General features: G+C 34.0%; 1 protein-coding gene and 1 long non-coding RNA gene across 40 annotated transcripts in view; one reads left to right on the top strand and one right to left on the bottom strand.

Moving 5' to 3' along the window:
- The first annotated feature begins 4,349 nt into the window (after positions 1-4,349).
- bin1b (bridging integrator 1b) overlaps positions 4,350-11,823 on the top strand; it is a 59,339-nt gene continuing 51,865 nt past the window's right edge. For 37 of the 39 annotated variants that reach the window (XM_073952861.1, XM_073952857.1, XM_009302133.5 and 34 more), the window contains exon 1: positions 4,548-4,766. In XM_073952861.1, coding sequence (XP_073808962.1) covers positions 4,686-4,766 — 81 coding nt within the window. In that variant the 5' untranslated portion in view covers positions 4,548-4,685. 39 annotated transcript variants of the gene reach the window in all.
- Positions 6,217-11,823, bottom strand: part of LOC141386180 (uncharacterized) — a 43,196-nt gene continuing 37,589 nt past the window's right edge. Inside the window, exon 3 of the long non-coding RNA XR_012407632.1 lies at positions 6,217-6,873. This is a non-coding gene — a long non-coding RNA (uncharacterized lncRNA). The remainder of the gene's footprint in view (positions 6,874-11,823) is intronic.

The following is an 11,823-nucleotide window of genomic DNA, read 5'->3' as shown; positions in this document are numbered from 1 at the left end:
ATGTAGAAACTGATTTATGAGAAAACAGTCTTTTGAACACTTATCGCTGGTCCACATCTGCAGTTTCAGACTGTTTATTGAATATTTTCCTGCATAGACTGATTGGCACGATTATGCATTCACAGTGGTATGAACCATTGTAGGGGTGGTCAAATGTGTAAATATTAATTCATTTTCGGCTTAGTACTTTTATTAATCTGGGGTCACCACAGCAGAATGAACCACCAACTTATGCAGCATATGTTTTTACGCAGCGGATGGCCTTCCAGCTGCAACCCATCTCTAGGAAACATCCATACACACTCATTCACACTCATACACTACGGGCAATTTAGCCTACCCAATTCACCTGTACGACATGTCTTTGTACTGTGAGGGAAACCAGAGCATCCGGAGGAAACCTGCAACATGCAAACTCCACACAGAAACATGCCAACTGACCCAGCCGAGGTTCAAACCAGCGACCTTCTTGCTGTGACAGCACTACTTACTGAGCCGCCATGTGTATTCATATGATCTATTATTTTAATTATTATTATTATTTAAAATACAGATCAGAGCGAACTATTTCTCAGTTTTAAAAGCCTGAACCCTTATACATTTTGTTTTAATGTGCTTCAGGGGGATCAAGCAGGTTATTAAGAGGGTCACCCCCCCCCCCAAACACCCCTGTAATTTGCACCCTGCTTATAAGTAATTTATCTGTTTATACATGAGCTAGAAAAGTATTTAACATCCAAAAATGATGTACAATACAATTAAACTGTAAAACTGAACAGATTACAAAGTGACCTCTTGTCTTGCGCTTTCCTGCAAGAGACCAAACTTCATCTGTGCCTTATGTTTGTTCTCCATAATCCAGTCTCTATCCTCATTAGATTGTCATTTGTCTTATCTGTTCAACTAATTAAAGAAATGTGCTTTGTGATATCCTCAAGTAATATAAGGTATTCAGGTAAAGTATTTAAAAATCTATTTTTGAAATTAAACTTTATACAAATTATTTATTTTGTCTCACATATGGTCTTTTTGACTGTTAGCGTCTCTTTAGTTCATTCATTTCCTATCTGCTGGATGTCTTCCCTTTGTCAGAGTTTTCTATTGTATGTATTTCTGGTACTTGTAATAAAAACAAATAACCTCAATATCTGATTCTATTGGAATGTTTTAGCATTTTTACTTAGATCACATTGATATACAGTGCATCCGGAAAGTATTCATAGCGCTTCACTTTTTCCACATTAGTTTATGTTACAGCCTTATTCCAAAATGGATTAAATTAACTTATTTCCTCAACATTCTTCACACAATACCCCATAATGACAATGTGAAAAAAGAGTTTTTGAAATTGTTGCAAATTTATTAAAAATAAAAAACCTAAAAATCACCTGTACATCAGTATTCAAAACTTTGTTGATGCACCTTTGGCAGCAATTACAACCTCAAGTCTCTTTCAATATTATGCCACAAGCTTGGCACACATGTTTTTAGGAATTTTTGCCCATTCCTCTTTGCAGTACCTCTCAAGCTCTATCAGGCTGGATGAGAAGCGACGGTTTACAGCCATTTTTAGATCTCTCCAGAGATTTTCAATAGGATTTGGGTCTGGGCTCTGGCTGGGCCACTCAAGTGGTGAAGAACCACATGTTTATGTTATATTAAGGTTTATATTGGAATTATAAGACCTTCCTGAATTATTAGCCACCCTGTATATTATTTTTCTACAATTTCTGTTTAACGGGAAGATTTTTTTCTCAACACATTTCTAAACATAATAGTTTTAATAACTAATTTCTAATAACATATTTATTTTATCTTTACCATGATGACCGTGAATAATATTTTACTAGATATTTTTATGATGCTAGTATTCAGCTTAAAGTTCAATTTAAAGGCTTAACTAATTAGGTTAATTGGGCAAGAGTAAATAGACAAGTCATTGTATAATGATGGTTTGTTCTGTAGCCAATCCAAAAAAGAAATTGCTAAATAGGACTAACAATATTGACTTTAAAATGCTTTAAAAAATTAAAAACTGCTTTAAATTAAAACAAATAAGACTTTATACTGAAGAAAAAATATTATAGAAAATACTATAAAAAAAGTCCTTGCTTTGTAAAACATAATTTGGGAAATATTTGACTAAGAAAAAAAAAAAACAATTCAGAGTAGGGCGAATAATTCTGACTTCAACTGTATGTTATTTTTGCTAAAGTTTATATGCCCTTCTGACAGTAAACAGTGTGCTAATGAAGTCTGATGGGTTTAATGTAATGGCAATCCCACCAAACATGTGATGTGACACCACTGAATAGAGAAACACTACTCTCACTAATGAGTTCATGCAAACATGGCATTTAAGCATTTAGGCCATGCAAACATCTTTATTTCTTCTTTCAAATTCTAAATAGACTAAAATATTTGGTTGAAAGATTCAATTCTGGATGTTTTGTCCTGGTCAGGTATTATTAATATATTGCAGCACTTCTAAAACTGTTGACTTTTCATGATTAACCCTTTGTGTTGCATTTTTATGTTTTAAGTCACTTTGGCAAATTCATTCATTTTCTTTTCAGCTTAGTCCCTTTATTAATCAGGTGTTGCCACAGTGGAATGAACTGCCAACTTTTCCAGCATATGTTGACGTAGACCCCTGATAAATAAGGGACTATGTTGAAGAAAAATAAATGAATTATACATCGTAAAAAAATCCATTCTTTTATTTTTTTTCGGCAACTGGGGTACCGTAAAATACGTAAAAAAACGGCCGTTAGATATCAGAAATGTACTTTAAAATAACGGACGTTAAATTACAGAAATTTACTGTGAAATAGCAGACATTAAATTAGAGAAATTTACTGTAATTTAATTCGGCGGAATAGTTCTGTGATTTAACGTTCGTTATTTTACGGTAAATTTCTATTATTTAATGTTAGTTTTTTACAGTACATTTCTGTTATTTAACGGCCATTATTTTACAGTAAATTTCTGTAATTTTACGTCCGCTATTTTACAGTAAATTTCTGGTATTTAACATTTGTTATTTTACAGTACATTACCGTCATTTAACATTCGTTATTTTACAGTAGATTTCTGTTATTTAACGTTCATCATTTTACAGTAGATTACCGTCATTTAACATTCGTTATTTTACAGTGGATTTCTGTTATTTAACGTTTATTATTTTAGAGTACATTACCGTCATTTAACATTTGTTATTTTACAGTAGATTTCTGTTATTTAACGTTCATCATTTTACAGTAGATTACCGTCATTTAACATTCATTATTTTACAGTAGATTTCTGTTATTTAACGTTCATCATTTTACAGTACATTACCGTCATTTAACATTCCTTATTTTACAGTACATTTCCGTCAATGAATGTCCAGTTTTTACAGTACATTCTTGTAATTCAATGTCTGTTATTTTACGGTATTTAATGGATTTTTTACAGTGTATTTTTAATAGTGCTGGGTAAACATTATCCATGATTAATTGCATCCAAAATAAAGTTTGTTTTGACAATTTATGTGTGTATTTATTATGTATATCTATTACACACAAATACAATAAACAAAACTAAACAAAACCGTTTCGTTACACAGATATTTATACAATAGGTATCATAAACATATTTATGTTTTATATCTAAAAATTAATAAACATTTTCTCAAAAATATAAATACATGTGTGTATTCATATATAAGCTTACATAATAAATATACACAGCACACACATATTATGACAAAACTAATTTTTATGGTGGCTCAATGGTCAGTACTGTCACCTTATAGCAAGAAGATCGCTAGTTCGAGTCCTGGCTGGGCCAGTTGGCATTTCTGTGGGGAGTTTGCATGTTCTCCCTGTGTTGGCGTGGGTTTCCTCCTCAGTCCAAAGACATGCGCTATATGTGAATTGGATGAAATTGCAGTTGTGTATAAGTGTGCGTGTGAACATGAGAGTGTATAGGTGTTTCCTAGTACTGGGTTGCAGCTGGGAGGGCATCCGCTGCCTAAAACATATGCTGGAATTGTTGGCGGTTCATTTTGCTGTGGCGACCCCTGATAAATAAGGTACTAGGCTGAAGGAAATTGAATGAGTGCATATAACTTTTATTATGGATTCGATTAATAACAATTAATTTTTACACTCATGTTTAGTCATTTACCAACTTATTTACATTAAACCACTGGTATAAAGATTTAAAAAAAAAGTTTTGAGATGTGAGTGGAGTGAAGATAAATAATAAAAAAAGTTTGATAGTGGATGTGTTTACCTGTCCCTTTAAGAGAGCGTCTATAATAAGGAATGGGAAACATAATCCATCTCCCTCTCTCTTACTCTCTCTCTCTCTTGTTTTCGAGTCTTGCCTCCAGTGGCGAATAACGGAACCCGTCAGACCTTAAATAGCTTGATAGTTTAAAGTTTGAACTTTTTGTATAACCTAGCTTGAAAAAGGCTTAGTCTAATAATAACTCTGTCCGTATCCGCTTGTAAGTCTCGCGTGCTGTCTCTTTAAGAGGGTTTACCCACCGACCTCCTGTTGATCCGACAGACAGTGTATTTCCCCATACATTACTGCTCCTCAGCACCTCCCGCCTCTCTCTCTGCGCTTTACTTCATTCATAACCATTTATTTATTTTTATATTTATTCACTTTGGAGACTTGAAGTAGCTCAAAAGATGGCAGAGGTTGGGAAAGGAGTCAACGCCGGGAAACTGGCCAGTAATGTACAGAAGAGGTTAACCCGAGCACAAGAGAAGGTATGCAGGCTTACGGTTACTCTTGTTGTGTTTGTTTGAAATATATTTTTAGTTATTTAGTTTGTACGTTAAGCTGAAAGGGTTTATTAAGTTTACAGCTGGATGTCAAATGATCTGAAACGTGTGCGTGTGTGTCGTACTGTAGGAAGAGAGTGTGAAAACAACAGCTGAAACGCATTATAACAGTTCATGTAACACTCGCTCGTGTGTTTGTCATGCTCACTTGCGTTGGAAATGATGGATGTATTTGCTTTCCTCACAGCAGATCCTGTTAAAGTTAAAGGTTTGAAACTCTGAATTCAGACTGGATTATTTAAGAGGAAGGGCAACTGGTTTAGTCATAACAGCTCTTTGATATTTTTAAACATTTTAATGCATCAGTCAATCAATCAACCAGTCAGTCAGTCAGCCAATTGATAAATGTGATAAATGTTTTTAATTGCCATGTTTATGTCATCTGAAAGCTTAATAAATAAGTGACAACAGCTCTTTTTAATATTTTTTAAACATTTGAACCAATCAATCAATCAATCAATCAATCAATCAATCAATCAATCAATATGTGACAATTTTTTTTTCTGAAATTGAGATAAGTCATCCGAAAGCTGATTAAATAAATGTTCCATTAATGGTTGGTAGTTAGGATAATTTGACAATATTTGGCAGAGCTAATTGAAATGTGGAATCTGAGGGATAAAAAAATCGAAATATATTGAGAAAATTGCCTTTAATGTTGACCAAATTTAGTGCTTAGTGATGCATATTAATAATAAAAAATTAAGTTTTGATACATTCATGAATGGAAATTTAAGGTTTTCATGGAACAGGGTCTTTAATTAATATTCTAAGGATTTTTGATTAAAAAACAATAATTTTGACAATGTGTTTTTTAGTATTATTTATATTTGGTATATTTAGCTATTCCCTATTAACTTATATGTGTATACACAAATACACACATGCAACATAAGATCAGGTTTTGTGCTCTAGAGTCACATCACATTATATTTTGTTATTCATTCATTCATTCATTCATTCATTTTCTTTTTGGCTTAGTCAGGAGTCGCCACAGCAGAATGAACCGCCAACTTATCTAGCATATGTTTTACACAGTGGATGCCCTTCCACATTTATTCACTATGGACGATTTAGCTTACCCAATTCACTAATAGCGCATGTCTTTGGACTTGTGGGGGAAACTGGAGCACCTGGAGGAAACCCATGCCAACACATGGAAAACATGCAAACTCCACACAGAAATGCCAGCTCGAACCAGCAACCTACTTGCTGTGAGGCGACTGTGCTAACCTCTGTGCCACTGCATCGCCCACATTATATTATATTATATTATATTATATTATATTATATTATATTATATTATATTATATTATATTAGTTTATATTAGATTAGATTAGTGGAATATCATTATTAAAAACTCACACTTCGGGAAAGTTGTCACAGCTGCTTTTTATAGGCTTTAATTTGGAAAAAAATTAAATAAGAATTAAAAATAGCAATATTCTAAAGAATTCTTATCATAATTTTTCATTTAGTTTTTAGTTAACACTTTATGTTGCACTATCCATGATAAAAGTCAATTAATTAAGTATACATGCAGTTAAAAACCAAACAGACGAAGCAAACAAATGGAGGTAATGCAATTGCATTCTGTACTATCACTAACAAAATGCATTCATACTTCTAATTACTGATCCCTTTCGACAACTTCCTCATGCCCCAATCAGTCTCATTTCTTCAGTAATGCTTTGCATCATAGAAAAGTCCCAGAATGTCCAACTTAAAGTACACCAGGAGTCTCTTATGAAATCAGTTTCTTATAAAATCAATCAATGGCACATATTAAGAAGTTTGGATGATATCATGACAAAGTTTAAAGAGATAGTTCACCCAAAACTGAACATTCTGTCATCATTTACTCACCCTTTACTTGTTAAATGAGTTTTTTGGTGACTTTGAAAACTGACTTCCTGTAACCACTGACTTCCATGGTATTTGTTTTCCTTACTGTGCAAGTCAATGGTTACATGTTTCCATACAGCTTTCTTTAAGATATCTTTTGTGTTCAACTGAAGAAAGAAACTCGCACTGTAAAGAAAAAAAAATTGGGTTAAACACAATCCCTTCATGTTGGCAAAACACAAATTGATTATGTTAGCTTCATTGTTTTTATGGATTTAAAGTGAATTGAACTTAAAACAATTAAGTTGTCCACCCAAAAATGGTTTCAACTCATTTTAAAAAAGTATTTTGAACACACTGATAAAAAGTCAAGCTTAAAACCCCTTGAGGAAGAGTAAATAGTCAATGTTGGGTGAACTTTGAGGTCACAGGGGGTTTCAGTGATGAAACAGCACAAACTCAGAGGAGCGCTGGAGGTCCTAAACAGGAAGTGTCATTTCCACGCTAAACAGTCTAAATGACTGCTGGCCTCCAGAGCACACAGCTGGACACCAGAGGCTTTCTGTGCACAAGTGCTTATCATTTGAGTGATTCTCGGATGTAAGATCAGTGTTGTAGGAGCTACCTGATGAATTCAGCAAGTCCCTAATTCAAGTTTCAAGGTTTACCACGATTTTGAAAAGTCAAGGTTTTTAAAACCGCTACAATGTTTTTTTTGTACTTTCCGGCATATATGTAAGTGTTTTTTATGACTGTTTTATTTACATTTTTAGGCCAACAGTATTTCCCGCAGATAAAGAGCCACCACATGAAAAGCTACTGGTCAGTAGGGTTGGGCGATGTTGACCAATTTGGCATTGTACGATGTCTACTGTGATACATTGCGATGAACGCTGGCATTGTCGTCGTAGGCGCCAGTGAATTAATTATTTATGAATAATTCATTCATTCATTTAGAATTATTATTTGTAGCCTACCGTTTCAACTACCTGACCCGCATGGTCTTCGTTTTTCCCATAACCAAATCATAAATAAATAAAGATAAGTTACACACAAATTACCACCTGTCAATCACTTTTTCAGAGGGACTCTGGCATGAATAGGCAGAGAGATCTGTGTCGTTATAATGGCGTCGACAAACTTGGTTGGTAAAAAAGGTGCACAACCAACAGAAACCAACCAACAGTATCTGAAGTTTTCGCTAAAATTACTAAGTACAAGCGTGAAAGTGAAAGACTGAAGCAGTGTACCGATGCTGTGACACGTTACCTGATAGATTCAAAAGACTGAAGAGTTGTTAAATAGAGACAAGCTGAATTAAATATCATGTTTAACAACTATAGTGAGATACAATTTAGCAATACATCCTTGATAAACTGTTCGACGTGCACTGCTCTCTGGGGTTTTGTGCTCAAAGCACCTGCTGACTGCTGGAGCTCTGACGTGCACACATGCTAGAGCGCATGACAGAGTGTGTTTGAGTGGTCACGTGATGTGCTTTTTCAGCGGTATAGTGTGGAAGCAGGGCCAATGTGGACGTGGATCGCTTTCATCCTAAAATGCCATTTTAAAACTAAGAAATATTAGTGTAAACGAGGCATGAGTGTATGTTTTTCGAGAGCGGGTTGCTGCAGTGATGGGGATGTCTATCGGATGATGGTATCGTCTATCGACCCAGCCCTACTGTTCAGATTCAGGAAACACCTGAAAAACAAATTGCTTCTAAACCAACATCCAAACTTGCTCCACAACTCAACAGTGCAGTGGCTTACTTTATATGCACAGAAAACAAAGATGCCTTTTCAAGTTGTAAATAAATCAGTGTTTTTGAAATTAATAAAGACAGTACTCGTCAATGATTTATTTTAATTATTTAGCCTGACATGTTTACTGATCCAAAATATTAAAATGTTTCTTGAAGTAAAACATATTGTGTTATATCTGGGAAAATTTGTTGTTTTTTAACCAGAAATTATTTTAGAGCAGTTATCACAATAACATGAAACCGTGATTTTTTTTTTTTTATCCAAGGTTATCATATCCAAGGTTATCATACTGTCAGAATCTTATACCTGCCCATAGGTGTGTTTTGGGAATATTAGGCATTCCCACTGCTTAAATGAAAAGGTTTAATAGGGTCACTTGGTGTCAAAACGTCACAAGTCTAATTTTCACCAATAAGAACACTTCATTTTTGTTTTTGGCTGTTTTTAACTTGATTTTCATTTACTTTCATGAGATGATAGGACAGACAGGATCTCTGGGAAAGACCATTTTGCCATTTCCTGTCCCTACAAACCGAGCAGACTCATTACTCTGCAATCATATAGATGCGTTCAGAGTTAAGAGGTTATTTTGGATCATTGTCTGCGCCGGTGTTTGTGTTCCTCTTCCTGCAGAGTCATTTCTTTTCTGTTGGCTTTCAGTTGGCTTTTTAGTATGAGGCTCAAAAATTTGGTTCTGGAAGTAAAAACTCAATTCATCTCCATATAAAGGAAGACCTATTTTAAACAAAAAATTGTCAATCTTTAAATTTAAACCTTTCGTGAACTAAATTAATCAATATGTGCTTTTTTGAAACCATCGGTTGGCTATTTATTTATTTATTTATTGTGGTTTTTAAATACTATTACACTTCTGAAGTATGTAATACTGCAATCCTAACACTATCTCACTGCAGTTTGTATCTTTTTGATTTAGGGCAGGGGTCACCAACATGGTGCCCGTGGGCACCAGGTAGCCCGCCAGGTTCACATGAGTTGCATGTGGGCCTGTTCTAAAAATAGCTCACCATAGCACCACATATGAGTAAGCTGCATCTAATATTTTTATAGGTATTCTTTTTAAATCAGACTTGCATTGGTGTAAATTTGTAAATTACTTTAAGTTATATATAAAAAAAACTTTAAAAACTATTTCAGACAAATGAAGTGTTGCATATTAATATTTATCTAACTTGTTATTGTTGAAAACTACTGTGAGAAATCATTAACATGATCAATGTCTTCACATAGATGAATATTATTAATTATTAATAATAACATATAATTAAAAGTAAATTAAGAGAAATGTGTTTTTAATAAGTGGTAGCCCTTCACACTAATCGGTACTCAAGAACTAGCTCTCAGTTTCTAAAAGGTTGGTGACCCCTGATTTAGGGGCTAATTTGTATGAATTTGTACAATATCATTCCTATCAGTGTTGGGGAAAGTTACTTTTGAAAGTAATGCATTACTTATTGAGTTACTCCCCAAAAAATGTAACTAGTTGCATTATCTAGTTACTTTTTATGGTAAGTAATGCATTAAGTTACTTTTGAGTTACTTTTGCGTTACCTTTTCTGACCCGGCTGTGGCTTGGTCTCTTTCAGAACTTTTTTTTTTTCTTTCTTTTTAAATAGAGGAGCTCTGCAATGAACAACACACTGTATAACCTACACCTACATTTACATTCATTTAAAAAACGCATAAAAATAGTTTAGGATAATGTTTTCTGAGAACTTCCGGACCCAAGAGCTATACAGTACATGCCATTTATACAGATTATTGAAAGTTTAAAGCAGGGGTGCTCAATCCTGTTTCTGGAGATCAACCGGCCTGGAGATTTCAGCTTCAACCCATGTCAAACACACCTGCCTGTAATTATCAAGTGCTGTTCAGGTCCTAATTAATTGGTTCAGTTTGATCACAGGGTTGGAACTGAACGCTGCAGGAAGGTAGATCTCCAGAAACAGGGTTGAGCACCCCTGCTTTAAAGCAATGTGTTTGCTACTTTAGTACTATTTGTCTTAAGTAAAATCACTGTCCATTGAGACTATAATCCCATTTTCCTTTTTTTTTTTGATGCGCTCAAAATATTGAACACAATCAGTCAGTCAGTCTTTATTAATTTCCCTAAGGCAATTTGGTTGCAGCATACAAGCATGTCTCACATAATACACAAAAGCACATTATACAATACAAATTCTACCCTAAATTTAAAAACTTTACAGCTGAGGGAATGAGTAAAAGTTTAAACCGATTTGTTTTACTAGTAGGTGTTCTGTATCGAATACCAGAAGGGAGAAGATAAAACTCGTGGTGCATAGGATGGGAATCATCTGACAGAATACTCTGAGCTTTACTCAAACCTTGTTTATGGTTATAACCGAGCCATGGTCATCTGTTTTCTCCCTGTTATTTTTCCTCCTAGGTTCACAATTTTCTTCAGACAACTATTTATTTTTCACACTTAGAGAATTCAACCAGCATAGCAAAGAAAAAGATAACAGTGACTGAATGTATGAACTGTAAAACATGCACATGAGTGATTTGTCTATATTAAAAGATCTTAATTTCTGTAAACAGTATAGTCGTTGTTGCTCCTTCTTACACAACATATTAGTATTAACAGAAAAGGACAATTTATTATCCAAAACAGTTCCCAAATACCTATACTGATCAACACTATTAACACCCACTCCATTAATACTAGTTTGCTTACCCTTAATCAGTCTCCTCTTACGATTAAAATCAATAGTCATCTCTTTATTCTTTCATTCTCTCATTTACTGCATGATTTATTGTGACTGCTTTAATTTTAATTCAGCAATTTATTTTATAAAAGTGAATTAACTAAACTAAAAAGTAACTCAAGTTATATTTTCTCAATACATGTAACTCAAATATTATTACTTATTTTTTAAAAGTAACGTGTTACTTTAATCATTACTTAGAAAAGTAATAATATTACGTAACATTATTAATAATTAATAATAATGACTAAATGTAAATGTAATATTACGTTACTTGTAATGCATAACCCCCAACCCTGATACGCTGATTCTTATTTAGTACAATGTGCTCATCCACCAATGATGGTTAGGTTTAGGTGGGTGGGTTTTGGTGCCACGCCTCCTTTTAAATATCATACATTTTTTGAAAGCCTGAGCTTGTATTAATTGATACGAATTAGCCACTAAACTAAAATAGTTACGTTTTCTCGTTGGATCAGGCTGGGAATTCACCTCGTAGCTGCTAGCTTTAGTTCTTGGCTCATGACTAGGCCCACAGGGACTCTGTGCACACAGAAATCTGCAGATTTTTAGCCCATCATTGAGTCATCATTTATTTTTATTCAGTTTTTAAATTAATTTCA

This window comes from Danio rerio, chromosome 6 (assembly GCF_049306965.1).
Source record: "Danio rerio strain Tuebingen ecotype United States chromosome 6, GRCz12tu, whole genome shotgun sequence".
Lineage (NCBI taxonomy): Eukaryota > Metazoa > Chordata > Actinopteri > Cypriniformes > Danionidae > Danio > Danio rerio.
The sequence above is the reverse complement of the archived record's forward strand: the minus strand, read 5'-3'. Positions and strand labels throughout refer to the sequence as shown.